General features: G+C 37.0%; 1 protein-coding gene across 5 annotated transcripts in view; it reads left to right on the top strand.

Moving 5' to 3' along the window:
* PRKAA1 (protein kinase AMP-activated catalytic subunit alpha 1) overlaps window positions 1-17,582 on the top strand; it is a 46,833-nt gene that overhangs the window by 20,879 nt on the left and 8,372 nt on the right. For all 5 annotated transcript variants that reach the window (XM_019930096.3, XM_019930099.3, XM_019930100.3 and 2 more), the window contains 5 exons: window positions 6,939-7,080; window positions 8,759-8,852; window positions 12,867-13,011; window positions 14,843-14,930; window positions 16,684-16,908. In XM_019930096.3, the coding sequence (XP_019785655.1) occupies window positions 6,939-7,080; window positions 8,759-8,852; window positions 12,867-13,011; window positions 14,843-14,930; window positions 16,684-16,908 (694 nt within the window). The remainder of the gene's footprint in view (window positions 1-6,938; window positions 7,081-8,758; window positions 8,853-12,866; window positions 13,012-14,842; window positions 14,931-16,683; window positions 16,909-17,582) is intronic.

Raw genomic sequence — 17,582 nt, 5'->3', positions numbered from 1 at the left:
AGTTTGTTCTCTACATCTGTGTCTCAATTTCTGCCCTGCAAAACAGTTCATCTGTACCATTTTTCTAGGTTCCACATATATGCGTTAATATATGATATTTGTTTTTCTCTTTCTGACTTACTTCACTGTGTAAGACAGTCTCTAGATCCATCCACGTCTCTACAAATGACCCAATTTCGTTCCTTTTTATGGCTGAGTAATATTCCATTGTGTATATGTACTACATCTTCTTTATCCATTCATCTGTCGATGGACATTTAGGTTGCTTCCATGACCTGGCTGTTGTAAATAGTGCTGCAATGAACATTGGGGTGCATGTGTCTTTTTGAATTATGGTTTTCTCTGGGTATATGCCCAGTAGTCGGATTGCCTGGGTCATATGGTAATTCTATTTTTAGTTTTTTAAGGAACCTCCATACTGTTCTCCATAGTGGCTGTATCAATTTACATTCCCACCAACAGTGCAAGAGGGTTTCCTTTTCTCCACACCCTCTCCAGCATTTGTTGTTCATAGATATTCTGATGATGCCCATTCTAAATGGTGTGAGGTGATACCTCATTGTAGTTTTGATTTGCATTTCTCTAATCATTAGTGATGTTGAGCAGCTTTTCATGTGCTGCTTGGCCATCTGTATGTCTTCTTTGGAGAAATGTCTATTTAGGTCTTCTGCCTATTTATTTATTTATTTATGGCTGTGTTGGGTCTTTGTTGCTGCGTGCGAGCTTTCTCTAACTGTGTTGAGTGGGGGCTACTCTTCACTGCAGTGTGCGGGCTTCTTATTATGGTGGCTTCCCTTGTTGGGGAGCATGGGCTCTAGGCATGCGGGCTTCAGTAGTTGTGGCACGTGGGCTCAGTAGTTATGGCACGTGGGCTCAGTAGTTGTGGCATGCGGGCTTTGGTATTTGTGGCTTGCAGGCTCTAGAGTGCAGGCTCAGTAGTTGTGGCGCACAGGCTTAGTTGCTCCATGGCATGTGGGATCCTCCTGGACCAGGGCTCGAACCTGTGTCCCCTGCATTGACAGGTGGATTCTTAACCCCTGTGCCACCAGGGAAGTCCCTTCTGCCCATTTTTTGATTGGGTTATTTGTTTTTTTAATATTGAGCTGCATGAGCTGTTTATATATTTTGGAGATTAATCCTTTGTCCGTTGATTCGTTTGCAACTATTTTCTCCTATTCTGAGGGTTGTCTCTTCGTCGTCTGTAGTTTCCTTTGCTTTGCAAAAGCTTTTAAGTTTCATTAGGTCCCATTTGTTTATTTTTGTTTTTATTTCCATTACTCTAGGAGGTGGATCAAAGAAGATCTTGCTGTGATTTATGGCAAAGTGTTTTTCCTATGTTGTCCTCCAGTAGTTTTATAGTGTCCGGTCTTACATTTAGGTCGCTAATCCATTTTGAGTTTATTTTTGTGTATGGTGTTAGGGAGTGTTCTAATTTCATTCTTTTACATGTAGCTGTCCAGTTTTCCCAGCACCACTTATTGAAGAGACTGTCTTTTCCCCATTGTATATCCTTGCCTCCTTTGTCATAGATTAGTTGACCATAGGTGCATGGGTTTATCTCTGGGCTTTCTATCCTGTTCCATTGATCTATATTTCTGTTTTTGTGCCAGTACCATATTGTCTTGATTACTGTAGCTTTGTAGTATAGTCTGAAGTCAGGGAGTCTGATTGCTCCAGCTCCATTTTTCTTTCTCAAGCTTGCTTTGGCTATTTGGGGTCTTTTGTGTCTCCATACAAATTTTAAGATTTCTTGTTCTAGTTCTGTGAAAAATGCCACTGGTAATTTGATAGGATTGCATTGAATCTGTAGACTGCTTTGGGTAGTATAGTCATTTTCACAATATTGATTCTTTCAGTCCAAGAACATGGTATATCTCTCCATCTGATTGTGTTGTCCTTGATTTCTTTCATCAGTGTCTTATAGTTTTCTGAGTACACGTCTTTTACCTCCTGAGGTAGGTTTATTCCTAGGTATTTTATTCTTTTTGTTGAAATGGTGAATGGGAGTGTTTCCTTAATTTCTCTTTCTGATCTTTCATTGTTAGTGTATAGGAATGTAAGAGATTTCTGTGCATTAATTTTGTATCCTGCTACTTTACCAAATTCATATATTAGCTCTAGTAGTTTTCTGGTAGAGCCTTTAGGATTCTTTATGTATAGTATCATGTCATCTGTAAACAGTGACAGTTTTACTTCTTCTTTTCCAATTTGTATTCCTTTTATTTCTTTTTCTTCTCTGATTGCCATGGCTAGGACTTCCAAAACTATGTTGAATAATAGTGGTGAGAGTGGACATACTTGTCTTGTTCCTGATCTTAGAGGGAATGCTTTCAGTTTTTCACCATTGAGAATATGTTTGCTGTGGGTTTGTTGTATATGGCCTTTATTATGTTGAGGTAGGTTCCCTCTATGCCCACTTTCTGGAGAGTTTTTATCCTAAATGGTATTGAATTTTGTCAAAATCTTTTTCTGCATCTATTGAGATGATCATATGGTTTTTCTCCTTCAATTTGTTAATATGGTGTATCACTTTGATTGATTTGCATATATTGAAAAATCTTTGCATCCCTGGGATAAATCCCACTTGATCATGGTGTATGATCCTTTTAATGTACTGTTGGATTCTGTTTGCTAGTATTTTTTTGAGGATTTTTGCATCTATGTTCATCAGTGATATTGGTCTGTAATTTTCTCTTTTTGTAGTATCTTTGTCTGCTTTTGGTATCATGGTGATGGTGGCCTCATAGAAGGACTTTGGGAGTGTTCCTTCCTCTGCAAATTTTTGGAAGAGATTGAGAAGGATGGGTGTTAGCTCTTCCTTTTCTAAATGTTTGATAGAATTCACCTGTGAAGCCATCTGGTCCTGGACTTTTGTTTGTTGGAATATTTTTAACCACAGCTTCAATTTCATTACTTGTGATTGGTCTGTTTGTATTTTCTATTTCTCCCTGGTTCAGTATTGGAAGGTTATACCTTTCTAAGAATTTGTCCATTTCATCCAGGTTTTCTATTTTTATTGGCACAGAGTTGCTTGTAGTAGTCTCTTGTGATGCTTTGTATTTCTGCAGTGTCTGTTGTAACTTCTCCTTTTTCATTTCTAATTTTATTGATTTGAGTCCTCTCCCTCATTTTCTTGATGAGTCTGGGTAAAGGTTTATCAATTTTGTTTATCTTCTCAAAGAACCAGCTTTTAATTTTATTGATTGCTATTGTTTTCCTTGTTTCTGTTTCACTTATTTCTGCTCTGATCTTTTTGATTTTTTCCCTTCTACTAACTTTGGGTTTTGTTTGTTCTTCTTTCTTTAGTTCCTTAAGGTGTAAGGTTAGATGGTTTTTTTGAGATTTTTCTAGTTTCTTGAGGTAGGCTTGTATTGGTATAAACTTCCCTCTTAGAACTGCTTTTGCTTCATCCCATAGGTTTTGGATCATCGTGTTTTCGTTGCAATTTGTCTCTAGGTATTTTCTGATTTCCTCTTTGATTTCTTCAGTGATTTCTTGGTTATTTGGTAACGTATTGTTTAGCCTCCATGTGTTTGTGTTTTTTACGTTTTTTCCCTGTAATTGATTTATAATCTCATAGTGTTGTGGTCAGAAAAGAAGCTTGATATGATTTCAATTTTCTTAAATTTACCAAGGCTTGATTTCTGACCCAAGATGTGATCTATCCTGGAGAATGTTCTGTGTGCACTTGAGAAGAAAGTGTAATCTGCTGTTTTTCGATGGAATGTCCTATAAATATCAATTAAATCTATCTGGTCTGTTGTGTCATTTAAAGCTTGTGTTTCCTTATTAATTTACTGTCTGGATGATCTGTCCATTGGTGTAAGTGAGGTGTTCAAATCCCCTACTATTACTGTGTTACTGTCAATTTCCTGTTTTATAGCTGTTAGCAGTTGCTTCATGTATTGAGATATTCCTGTGTTGGGTGCCTATATATGTATAATTGTTATATCTTCTTCTTGGATTGATCCCTTGATCATTATGTAGTGTCGTTCCTTGTCTCTTGTAACATTCTTTTTTTTTTTTTTTAACATTCTTTATTTTAAAGTCTATTTTATCTCATGTGAGTATTGCTACTCCAGCTTTCTTCTGATTTTCATTTGCATGGAGTATGTTTTTCCATCCCCTCACTTTCAGTCTCTATGTGTCCCTAGGTTTGAAGTGGGTCTCTTGTAGACAGCATATATATGGGTCTTGTTTTTTTGTTTTTAAAATTTATTTATTTTATTTATTTATTTTTGGCTGCACTGGGTCTTTGTTGCTGCGCGCAGGCTTTCTCTAGTTGTGGCGCACAGGGGCTACTCTTCTTTGCTGTGCATAGTTTTCTCATTGCGGTAGCTTCTCTTGTTGCAGAGCACGGGCTCTAGGCACACGGGCTTCCGTAGTTGTGACACTCGGGCTCTAGAGCGCAGGCTCAGTAGTTGTGGTGCATGGGCTTAATTGCTGTGTGGCATGTGGGATCTTCCTGGACTAGGGCTCGAACCCGTGTCCCCTGCATTGCCAGGCGGATTCTTAATCACTGCGTCACCAGGGAAGCCATGGGTTTTATTTTTGTATCCATTCAGTGAGCCTGTGTCTTTTGGTTGGAGCATTTATTCCGTTCACGTTTAAGGTAATTATCGATATGTATGCTCTCATTACCATTTTCTTAATTGTTATGGGTTTGTTTTTGTAGGTCCTTTTCTTCTCTTATGTTTCTCACTTAGAGAAGTTCCTTTAGCATATGTTGTAGAGCTGGTTTGGTGGTGCTAAATTCTCTTAGCTTTTGCTTGTCTGTAAAGCTTTTGATTTCTGTCGAATCTGAATGAGATCCTTGCGGGGTAGAATAATGTTGCTTGTAGGTTCTTCCCTTTCATCAGTTTAAATATATCATGCTACTCGCTTCTGGCTTGTAGAGTTTCTGCTGAGAAATCAGCTGTTGACCTTATGCGAGTTCCCTTGTATGTTATTTGTCATTTTTCCCTTGTTGCTTTCAGTAATTTTTCTTTGTCTTTATTTTTTGTCAATTTGATTACTGTTTGTCTCGGTGTGTTTCTCCTTCAGTTTATCCTACCTGGGACTCTCTGTGCTTCCTGGACTTGGGTGGCTATTTCCTTTTCTATCTTAGGGAAGTTTTCGACTGTAATTTCTTCAAATACTTTCTCGGGTCCTTTCTCTGTTTCTTCTCCTTCTGGGACCCCTATAATGTGAATGTTGTTGTATTTAATGTTGTCCCAGAGGTCTTTTAGGCTGTCTTCATTTCTTTTCATTCTTTTTTCTGTATTCTGTTCCTCGGCAGTGAATTCCACCATTCTGTCCTCCAGGTCATTTATCAGTTCTTCTGCCTCAGTTATTCTGCTATTGATTCCTTCTAGTGTATTTTTCATTTCAGTTATTGTATTGTTCATCTCTTTTTGTTTGTTCTTTAATTCTTCTAGGTGTTTGTTCTTTAATTCTTCTACGTCTTTGTTAAACATTTCTTGCATCTTCTCGATCTTTGCCTCCATTCTTTTTCCGAGGTCCTGGATCATCTTCACTATCATTATTCTGAATTCTTTTTCTGGAAAGTTGTCTATCTCCACTTTATTGTTTTTCTGGGGTTTTATCTTGTTCTTTCATCTTGTACAAAGCCCTCTGCCTTTTCATTTTGTCTGTCTTTCTGTGAATGTGGTTTTCCTTCCATAGGCTGGAGAATTGTGGTTCTTGCTTCTGCTGTCTGCCCTCTTACCATCTTGGTTTCTTTCCTGATTTTGATGGAATATTAATTCTTCACTAGGTCCTTAAGAAAGCGTGTTTAGAAGCTAAATTTTTGGACACTTTGTCTCTGTTAAAAAATGTCTAAATTCTATTATAACCATTTATTATCTGGGTATAGCATTCAAAATTGAAAGGTAATCACTTAAAATTTTTTTCTTATTTTTCAAAACAGAAATTACATGCTCATGAACCTAAATTTTAAAGGTTCAAGAGATTATAGAGAAAGTGTGTCTAACATGAGGGTGGTTTTTGGTATGATGCAACTGTTCTGTATCTGATTATAATGGTGATTACACCAATTTCTACATGCCTTAAAATCCATAGAACTGCACAACAAAAGAAACAAATTCAATTTGTATGTATGATAGTTTAAAAAATGAAAAGTAAATTAAGAGAATTTAAAAGTACAAAAAGGTGGAGAGGGCTTCCCGTGTGGTGCAGTGGTTAAGAACCTGCCTGCCAACGCAGGGGACACGGGTTCGAGCCCTGGTCCGGGAAGATCCCACATGCTGCAGAGCAACTAAGCCCATGTGCCCCAGCTACTGAGCCTGCGCTCTAGAGCCCATGAGCCACAACTACTGAAGCCCGCGTGCCTAGAGCCCGTGCTCCGCAACAAGAGAAGCCACGGCAATGAGAAGCCCGCACACCGCAAAGCTGCAACTGGAGAAAAGTCCACACGCAGCTACAAAGACCCTGCACAGCCAAAAATAAATAAATAAATAAATAAATAAATAAATAAATAAATAAATAAATAAATAAATAAAAAGGTAGAGAGCAAAAAGAAGTTTCTTTCTTTCTCCCTTAGCCTTCCAGCTTTAAACATCTAAACGTTCAGGGGTAAATCAGGCAGAATTGAAAGGAACTTGACATATATTCACTACTATGTATAAAATAGATAACTGATGAGAACCTACTGTATAGCACAGGGAATAGTACTCAATGTTCTGTGGTAACCTAAATGGGAAGGAAATGCAAAAACAGGGGATATATGTATACCTATAGCTGATTCACTTTAATGTACAGCAGAAACTAGCACAAGATTGTAAAGCAGGTATACACCAGTTAAAAATTAAAAAAGAAAAAAAGAACTTGGAACTGCGCAAGTACATTTGGAGAATGCTAAGATTACTACTCTTAGAATAGTTCTAAATATGTTATTAATCAAACCTGGCGCTAATTTATTAAAATTATTTCTCCTACAGTTGGCAAACATGAATTGACTGGGCATAAAGTTGCTGTGAAGATACTCAATCGACAGAAGATTCGAAGCCTTGATGTAGTAGGAAAAATCCGCAGAGAAATTCAGAACCTCAAGCTTTTCAGGCATCCTCATATAATTAAACTGTAAGATCTGATTGTATTAAATATAGTCATATCATTTTTTCATCATTTTTGTTAACCTTCTTAATCTGACAAGTGAGAAAGATGAGTGACATTGCTTTGGTCTGTTCCTGAGGGTTTTCAGATTTCTTCCTGTTCATGTATTTATCTAACCCCATTCATGGTCCCTTAAGCCTAAGTTCACATTTTGCCCTTGTGATGATCAGATGTTATCTTTCTCATTTTCGGGACTGATGCCGTTCTGATAGATAACTTTCAGTGCCCATATTGCTGTAGAACCCACAATGATTTGCTAGTAAAAACTCCTGCCCTCCAAATTTCCACATGATATCAGCTCGCCTCACTAGAGACCATAAAGTAGGGTCTCCACTCCCCCACGCTGCTTATATCTGATAAAACAAGTAACAAATCATAGATCTTCAGGAATCCAAATCCAAATAATAGAATTTCAGGAATCCGAATTTCAAAAGGCAGTAATATTACCATTGTTTTACAGCTGACAATTGTAGGATCTACAGTTAAGTTATTTACTACTCAGCTTTATTATGCAGGCTATAAATTAAAACCATTTAGGCTTTTGTATTGAACTGGTGACTCAAAATTTGTTTCACTCTCACCTCTTCTCATGTGTTGAGGTGCCATGGTTTTAAATACCATCCTTATGCTGACAGCCCTTAATATACATCTCCTGCTTTGAAACCTGTTTCCTGAATATGCACACTGCCTATTTTACATCTCCATTTGGGTGACCATGAGGCATGTGAAACTCGATCTGGCCCAAACTGAACCCTTTATTACCCTCCGGTGCCTGGTCTTCCTGGTCTTTTCACCATCTCAGTTAATATCAGTTCCTCAGGGCAGAAACTTAGGAACTATCCTTAACTTTCCTATTTCTCTCACTTCCCAACCTCCATTCCATCCCTTCCTTCAAAAACTAAGATCTCATTCTAGTTCCTTCATTATCATCAACCCAGTGTGGGCCCCCTTCACCTTTCTCATGGACTACTGCAGTAGCCACCTGCTTCCACCCTACTGCCCAGTCAGTTCTTCACATTGCTGCCATCAATTAAAGTTACCCTTTTACTTGGCCAGATCATGTGACTGCTTTGCTTAAAACCTTCAATAGCTTTCTTTCTCCTATAGAGTAAAAGCCAAAGCCTCATCATGACTTTTAAGGTTCTGTGTCCTCTGCTGTCCAGTTACCTCTTTGACCCCACATCCTGTTTCTCTCTCCCAGCTCACTCTGCTCTAGCCTTCCTACCATTGCTCAAATGCGCCAGGCAGGTTTCCCCCGGGGGCCTTTGCACTTGCTGTTCCTCTGCCTGGTTCACCTTCTTCCTAGATAATGGCATAGTTTGTTCCCTGATTTCCATTAGGCTCTGCTTAAATGTTACTTTATCAGAGAGGCCTTCCTTGAATACCCCGTATGAAAGATTTCCCTTAGTTTTGCTTTGATTCTCTTCATAGCATGTTCCACCACCTGAGATACTGTTTTTTATTCAGTGTCTGTTTCTTGGCTTCTGGAAAATAAACTCCACGAGAGCAGAGAATTTGTTTTGTTCCCTGCAGTTTTCCCAGCGTCTAGCACAGTGCCTGGTGTATTATAGGTGCTTAGTAAACACTTATTGAATGAATGAATATACATGTTTTAATACTGGTAGATAATGTTTTCTCTTACCAGGTACCAGGTCATCAGTACACCATCTGATATTTTCATGGTGATGGAATATGTCTCAGGAGGAGAGCTATTTGATTATATCTGTAAAAACGGAAGGGTAAGCAGTTCTGATTTAATCCTGTGTATATTTTGTAATTCCCCTGATCCCTTACTAGCATCAGAATATCAGAAAGCAATTCTGTTAAGAGGTCTGTTTAATAACCAGCTCCCTTAGTCATGTATTTGCCTAGAATCATAGACTATTTAGAGCTAAGAAGCATCTTAAAGATTATCTCCTTAGCCTACTTACACAGATATGGAAACTAAGAGTCACAGTTTATTTATTTATTTTTTAAAAAATTAAATTAATTTATTTATTTACTTTTGGCTGCATTGGGTCTTCATTGCTGCGCGTGGGCTTTCTCTAGTTGCAGCGAACGGGGGCTACCCTTCGTTGTGGTACGTGGGCTTCTCATTGCGGTGGCTCCTCTTGTTGCAGAGCATGGGTTCTAGGTGCGTGGGGCTTCTGTAGTTGTGACATGTGGGCTCAGTAGTTGTGGCTCGTGGGCTCTAGAGCACAGGCTCAGTAGTTGTGGTGCATGGGCTTAGTTGCCCCGTGGCATGTGGGATCTTCCTGGACCAGGGATTGGACCCGTGTACCCTGCATTGGCAGGTGGATTCTTAACCGCTGCTCCACCAGGGAAGTCCGTCATAGTTTATTTATTTTTATTTATTTACTTTTTATATTTTGGTCATACTCTGTGGCACGTGGGATCTTAGTTCCCTGACCAGGGATTGAACCTGTGCCTGCTGCATTGGAAGCGCAGAGTCTTAACCACTGGACCACCAGGGAAGTCTGAGACTCACAGTTTATATATATGCTCAAGGTCACATAATTTACTAATGACAGAATTGGATTGAGACTCCAGAACTCACGATCTTCAGACTTTGCTTCTCGGGCATACAAATACTTTTAATATACATCTTAAATTATGTATGTAATCCTTAAAAAATATATTATTAAATACTTAAAGATCTAGGCCTTGCTAGTCAACCCTAGTCACATTTAAATTGCATTCATTTTTTGGTTTCAGAAATCTGATGTATCTGGAATAGTAAGAACAGGCTCCATGAAGGAGGTGGGAATTAGACTGAAAGAATTTAGAGTTGGAAGGAACTTTAGAAGACATTTTGAACAGTGTCTTAAGTTACAGATACAAAAACTGAACACTGCCCCCTGCGCATACTTTTTCTTACACCCAGGGTATGTGGTATACAAAAACCTCTTTGTGGAAGAGCCACGTCAAGCACTGAGAAGCCAATTTTTTTCCCTCCCAATCTGACATTCTTTATATCATTCACTCATTTGTTCTATGTAGCATATCCTTACTTTCATCAAAATCATTAACCAAATTAATTTTGATTTTACCATTTCTTAACATGGTTCATTTCAATTTCAGGTATTCCACTTGTCTTTTCACTCCCCACTCCGTGCCCCCGCAATCCCGCACAAATATTCTGCCTAGAAAAATGGAAACAGACACAAATTGAATTGGCATCTTGCTTTCTTATCTTTTGTTTTTCATGTCTTAATCATTTTGCTTTACATTGTGGGGATTTTCCTCAATTTTATCTGTTGCATATTAAAATTCCAGCTGTTTTTTTTTGTGGTACGCGGGCCTCTCACTGTTGTGGCCTCTCCCGTTGCGGAGCACTGGCTCCGGACGCGCAGGCTCAGCGGCCATGGCTCACGGGCCCAGCCGCTCCGCGGCATGTGGGATCTTCCCGGACCGGGGCACGAACCCGTGTCCCCTGCATTGGCAGGCGGACTCTCAACCACTGCACCACCAGGGAAGCCAGTTGTCTTTCTTTAAATAGCCTATTTTTGTTGTTGTTGTTCCACTGAGATAATAAATGTATCTGTCTGAGGATGACAATTAGTTTAAAATTTTTTTCTTCTTCTCTTCCCTGGATTGCTTCTGTACCTTCTCTGCTCCCTGCTCCCTGTTTTTTTTCTATTCATTTTATTGGTCTTTGTCTTTTGTGCATGACCCTTGCTCAGATACCTGGTGATTCTGGGTTGTCCACTCATATTTGAGAGTGAGATTCTAAATGCCAAGCTCATGAGGATGGAACTTATTAATTGGTGGGCCTTCCCATAGGTTGAATAGGTACGGACCTGTTTGTTTTACTAGGAAACACCAAATGTTAACAATTACAAATATTTTTCCTTGGATCAGAAAGTTGCTCCAGAAGAAACCTTCCAGTTTCCTTGAGCGTGTTAGCTTAGCTACCAGTGCTCTGCGAGCTAAATGGGGAAAGGCCCGCAAGCCTTACTGGTTAGTATGTTGACTTTCATTTTATCCCCATGTTTTCCTTCTGGTGCCTCATTCCTACTCTGGTGTCCTTGAGAACAGAGCTGGTTCAGCCTTACTAAAGAGTAAATCGTGGGTCTTATTCCCCAGTAAGGGTGAGCTTAAAACTTCTTTATTCCATCAGTTGTCCTGTTTTCAGTCCACTTCTCACTTCTACCTTCAGAAATTCCCCACACTTCCAATATCTAAGCCCTTCCAGGAGTCTGCGTGCAGATGAGTTTATCATTGATTTCCACCCCTAAAGGCTTATTAGATTTCAGCTTTCTGTGGTTGGCCAAGTCTTCATCACTGTTCATCTACTCTCTAGCTTAGTGACTCCTTGATTACTGCTGTCTGTTCTCTTGCTCTTTTGTCTTTATATGCTGTCATCTTAGTGATGTTTCAAGGAGTGGAGACAGAAGGTTCCATCTGCCATGCTTAAATGGAAATATGCTTTGATTTTTCTAATCTTTCTTTGTAGACTTCCCCTCCTTGATCCTTTGTACTCTATTTATTATTAATAGAGTATAATTTCCATTTTTGTAGCCTATCTAGTTATTTTACCTCTTGTATTTTGCTTAATCAATTAAATTTTCTTCTCTTTCACATTTAGAACACATTCTTTTTTTCATTTAGTGTATTTGATATGAAGTCGTATTAAAAAATGAACCTATATTCTAGAAATAAAGGTATTAGATTGCTAATGCATTATTACTTTCTCTAGAGGAAGGGTATCTCTGAGTGCTTTGATAGTTTTAGTTTTGCTTTCAAAAGAAATTACTGGTTCATATTCCAGATTATCCATACCATTAAAGGTGTAGGAACCTGGTTTTAGAATGCTAATTTGTGACCTGTGGTAGAGAATTGCATATTAGAGTCCTTTGCATAGAGAATTAATAGCTTATTTATTAAATATGACTTCTTGGGAGCAGGCATACCCAAGTAATGGCTTTCACTTATGGAAAAAACATCATAAAATAATAAAATATAGATAAATGGACAGAGAAGTTTTTAAAGAATATTTTTTAAAATGTAATTACAGCATAAGATGTAATTTTTCAGTAAGCATAGTAAAGGTAAATGCTGTTATATTTTATAAAACAAATGAATTAAGGTTTTTCTTTTGTTAAAATTAAAACATCTTTTATTTCAGGAGATATGATAACATGGTTGCTTGCTAATTCATTAACACTGCTTAAATGTTGCTTTCTCATATAGTCCACAACAGTATTCCCCACCCCAGCATAACTCTTTGTGCCCTTATCCTCCTTTGTTTTTCTTCAAAACACTCTTACTCCTTATATTGATATTTATATGTCTATTGTCTATTTTCGTTAACTAGATTAGGGCCGTTTTTTAATTCATTGCTGTATCTTGAGTGTCTAAAATCGTGCATGGCACATTGAAGGTATTCAATAAATATTTGTTAAAGGAATCAAGGATTAAATATTTGTAATTTACAGGAGAAAACATGCCTACTTTCAGTTAGAAATTGAAATTATTTGAAATAGTGCATGAGATTAGGTGAAACAAGTTATTAGGGTATAGTCAAGAGAGTGATAATATTAGGAAGTTGAGTTACTGATTTGGGTTCTAAGACCCTCCTAGCATTTCCGTTTTATGCTGCCTATATCTCCTCCCCGTTTCAAAAGTATCTCATGAGTGAGGTTCATTTGGAAGGTTCCTTGCATCTTCACAGTTTTATAGGTTGGAAAATTATAGGTAGAATAATTTCTTTTGAAAGACACACGTTTAAGTTGCCTCTCTACTTTTCTTAGCTGGATGAAAAAGAAAGTCGGCGTCTGTTCCAACAAATCCTTTCTGGTGTGGATTATTGTCACAGGCATATGGTGGTCCACAGAGATTTGAAACCTGAAAATGTCCTGCTTGATGCACACATGAATGCAAAGATTGCTGATTTTGGTAAGGATATTTTTATAGTTTCATATATTCATTATGTTTAACAAACATCAGTAGGATTCTTCAGATAACTTTTGCTTTTATATAATAGACTGAGTATCCCAAAGTAGCATATCCTCACCATTTGTCTATGAGCTACAAAAAGAAGTAAAAGGGGCTTCCCTGGTGGCGCAGTGGTTGAGAGTCCGCCTGCCGATGCAGGGGACGCAGGTTTGTGCCCCGGTCGGGGAAGATCCCACAAGCCGTGGAGCGGCTAGGCCCGTGAGCCATGGCCGCTGAGCCTACGCGTCCGGAGCCTGTGCTCCGCAATGGGAGAGGCCACAACAGTGAGAGGCCCGCGTACCGCAAAAAAAAAAAAAAAAAAAAAAAAAAAAAGGTTAAGATGGTAAGTCTTATTAAAAAAAAAAAAAAAAAAAAGAAGTAAAAATAAGGAATTCTCTTAGCTTTATGTCTTTAAAATTGACTTTTATGACATAGGCAAACAATTTAAATTGGCAGCATTAGCGACATCACTTGAAAAGAGACCATTATTTGTGAAGGACCATTATTTAACTATTTGCTAAATAGTGTTATCAATAGAACACACTGTTTTCAGTGTGTGCTTCTGATCAAGTATGGAGCAAGAGGAAAGAGACTGGGCTGGAGTTATTCAGACTTTGAAAGCCAGAAGGCAAACCATATGAACAAAATTATTTTTAAAAAAAGAAAGTAAAATATTTTAAATAGAAAAACATAGTTTCAGCTTGAGGAAAATTTAATGAATTTATTTTTCCTTTATTTCTTATATAAATTGCCATTGACATTATTAAACCTGAGATAAAAATGAATATCTACAAGTCTCTTTTTTTAGTTTCATTTCAAATCAGAGGAGATACTTATATTTTCTTAAGTTTTGTATATGTTTATATATTTTAATCTATAGAGATTCACTAAATAGTGCCCAACAGCTCTGAGCTGCTGAGTTTTTTTGTAACTGACTAAATTATTTGACTTTCTTATTCTTTAGTTGTCATTATTTTTTATACATTGTATTTTTGAGGAGGCAGAGTTTTCTTTTTTTTTTTTTTTTTGGCCACACTGCGCAGCTTGCGGGATCTTGGTTCCCCCACCAGGGATTGAACCCGGGCCACAGCAGTGAAAGCACCGAGTCCTAACAACTGGACCACCGGGGAGTTCCCGAGTTTTCTTTTTGTAGTAGAACTATGAAGGAACTTAGATATTAAAAATTATTATTATTTATTTTATTTTTATTTATATATATTTTTTTGCGGTACGCGGGCCTCTCACTGTTGTGGCCTCTCCCGTTGCGGAGCACAGGCTCCGGACGCGCAGGCTCAGCGGCCATGCTCATGGGCCTAGCCGCTCCGCGGCATGTGGGATCTTCCCAGACCGGGGCACGAACCCGTGTCCCCTGCATCGGCAGGCGGACTCTCAACCACTGCGCCACCAGGGAGGCCCTATAATTTTTTTTTAAAGAATCAGAATGGAGGTTAATAGAAACTTTTAATTCGGTTCTACATTTTTTTCTAGTAATTTCTATATTAATAAAACTTAAACATGCCCAGTTTATTCTATTAAACAAAATAACCAATAACTTAATATGTACTCATGAAACTCCAACAATGCACTAACTTTATATGTTGAAACAGATTGCAGATTTTATGGCATAAAGGCAAAATATTTGGGAACAGTAAAGACTACAGGATTCTGTTGAAGCAAAGAACAAAATGATGATTTATCACTTTAATGCAAACTCAATTTTATTGTTTAATGGAGTTTTGTTTTTATTTTTGTTCTTGGGAAATCTTGAGCAGTGGATTTTGTGCATTTTCAGGTCTTTCAAACATGATGTCAGATGGTGAATTTTTAAGAACAAGTTGTGGCTCACCCAACTATGCTGCACCAGAAGTAATTTCAGGAAGGTAGTGTTTGCCACCTCCTCCCCGCCCAATATATTTGTAATTGTCTTCTTTTCCTAGACTTTGTTAGTCTATAGTGTAATATTCAATTCTATTGAAAGGAATTTAAAGCTTATTTTTTTCTTATCCAGAAGGTATTCTATTTTAAGAATAAAACATTATAAGTGAATAAGGATTAAGGACTCCATTTATTGAGGAGGATGTTGGTTTGCAAGTCAAAATTATATTAGTTAGATGAGAGTACTCGTTTTTTCCCCTGGTGGAAGAAACTGAAGGTTTAAAACTAGCAAGTTTTAAAGGTGAGACATTAAAAACTTGAATAATACAGAAATATCTAGTAGTAAGAAATAGTGTACTATTTGCTTAGATGAAGAATTAAAAGTGTAATGGGTAGCTTTAATTTTTCAAATTAGCTTTAGCTTTTATGATAACGTGCCTTGGGGAATTGGACTGAAGTATTGATAAAGTCCTCAGATTTTATTTAATTTTCATTCTTTAAATCTTCTAGAGACTGAAATATTTTAAGAATTCTAATCTCTCAATTTACTAACCACCAGCATTGAGAACATGAGGATCTTAGTATAGGGCAGCTTTTCGGATAGTTTAGATGACAGGAAAATTTAATTTTTTGAAGAGTAACTGTTCTTCACTATACTACTGAAAGTGAAAACAAAGAAGCTAAAGTTTGTTTACTAGTTTTTATAATTAACTTTTAATAACTTTTCATTCAAACCATGTTTCTTTGTTTGAATGTCTTACATCCTGATTAATTTAGAATGCAGAAATAGAGTAGTATTTTCTTTCTATTTTCATAAGCTTGCTTGCCTAGACTGCTCAGAGAAATTATATTTGTGTTAAGGCATGGTTATGAGTAAGGCAGAAATATCTAATTTTAGATTTATCAAGGTTCATCATTACCTTTTTATACTAACTTAATGTTTAAATTATTATTTCATGTGGGTTGTCTATTTGGGGAAGAAAACAATTTAGGATCTGGATACTGGGGGCAGTGTTAATTAAATAAACAAAAAGAAATGTAATTGTGCATATATGTAATGGGCCATTACTGAAGTCTAATTTTCCCAGTTTGGATAAGGTCCTTCTGTGAGGTCTAGATGTATGGAAACTTTTACTTTCAAAATAGTATATATTGATCAGTTCAATAATTTATTTGACCAATTTAAAGAAATCCTTCCCTGAAGCCAGACTTTGAATGGGTTATCTAATTAGTCAGTAGCTAGTTAAGTCAGTGGGTTACAGTGTATTGCAAATAAGAGTTTCAAATCTTCTGCGAATTAGTTAGCTGGGCTTCATTCTACAGCCTCAGGCCCCTTTTACCTTGGTATGAGGTATGAGGGTTATTTCGGAGAGTGGCTTTAGAGTCAGAACATTCTCACTTGATGAAAGATCACTTAATCTCTCCTCTGTAACCAAAAAACAATGGTTTTAAATTCAGTAATGATATGTTTGTTCAAAGTTTGGCCCTATTGATTGGATATCATGAGGACCCTTGTGAGGTAGTATGGACAGAATTTTAGCTATAGTTTGTAACTTAAAAAAATTCTTAATTTTTGTTTTCAAAGATAATACTGATAGAATTAGTATAGAATCTGTATGTGTAGTACACAGCAGTGACTTATAGAAACCATATTCTGACTAATAATTCTTTATGAAGTATCTATATTTAAAATGATTAATTGATTTACTCTTTAAGTTACTAATGATTGTTTAATCCAATTGATATTTCCTGTTACAGATTGTATGCTGGTCCAGAGGTAGATATATGGAGCAGTGGGGTTATTCTCTATGCTTTATTATGTGGAACACTTCCATTCGATGATGATCACGTGCCAACTCTTTTTAAGAAGATATGTGATGGGATCTTTTATACCCCTCAGTATTTAAACCCTTCTGTGATTAGCCTTTTGAAACATATGCTGCAGGTGGATCCCATGAAGAGAGCCACAATCAAAGATATCAGGTGATAAAGCAACTTGATTATCAGATCTAATAGTATCAGTGATATAAGTGAAAGAAAATTTTGCAGAACAGTATGTACAATGTAATCCTGTTTTTATGTTAAAAATAGTGTATAGACTCATTTATTTTATTTTGATATTTAAGAACACATACTAACCCGGCTGCTTTAGGGAAGTAAGATTGGTAGGAGGAAGGGCTTTCACTTTTTTGCTTTTGTTTCTTTATTTGTTTTGAAATTGTAGCAGTGAACATTATATTACTTTTTTTTTATTCCATACATCTACAAAGTTGCTTTAATGAAATTCTGAATACAATATTTTTTATTAAAGTAAATGTGTATACTGTAACTAAAATAGAGGGGAATTCACTCTTAGCTAAGTATTATAATAATATACTTGGGGTTCAGTAAGGAAAATATAATCTCTTCTAGGCATTTCAAACAGGATAATATCTGATCAGAAAAATAGGTGCTTACAAAATAAGGTGGAGGAGTTAAAGTCAGAAGTGGGGGAAGGGTGCTTTGATCTGTCAGTTTTGTCACTCCTCACTAGTTCTTAGGACACCAGTAAGTTACTTTTTTTTTTAACTTTTTTTTAAATTCAAACAGAAAGTCACAAAAATTATAATCATCCTCATCAGTTCACTTAGTCCCATGTAATTATTATTTTTTTATCT

Source organism: Tursiops truncatus, chromosome 3 (genome assembly GCF_011762595.2).
Source record: "Tursiops truncatus isolate mTurTru1 chromosome 3, mTurTru1.mat.Y, whole genome shotgun sequence".
Classification (NCBI taxonomy): Eukaryota; Metazoa; Chordata; class Mammalia; order Artiodactyla; family Delphinidae; genus Tursiops; species Tursiops truncatus.
Note: the sequence above shows the minus strand (reverse complement) of the source record. Positions and strands in the feature narration are given on the sequence as shown.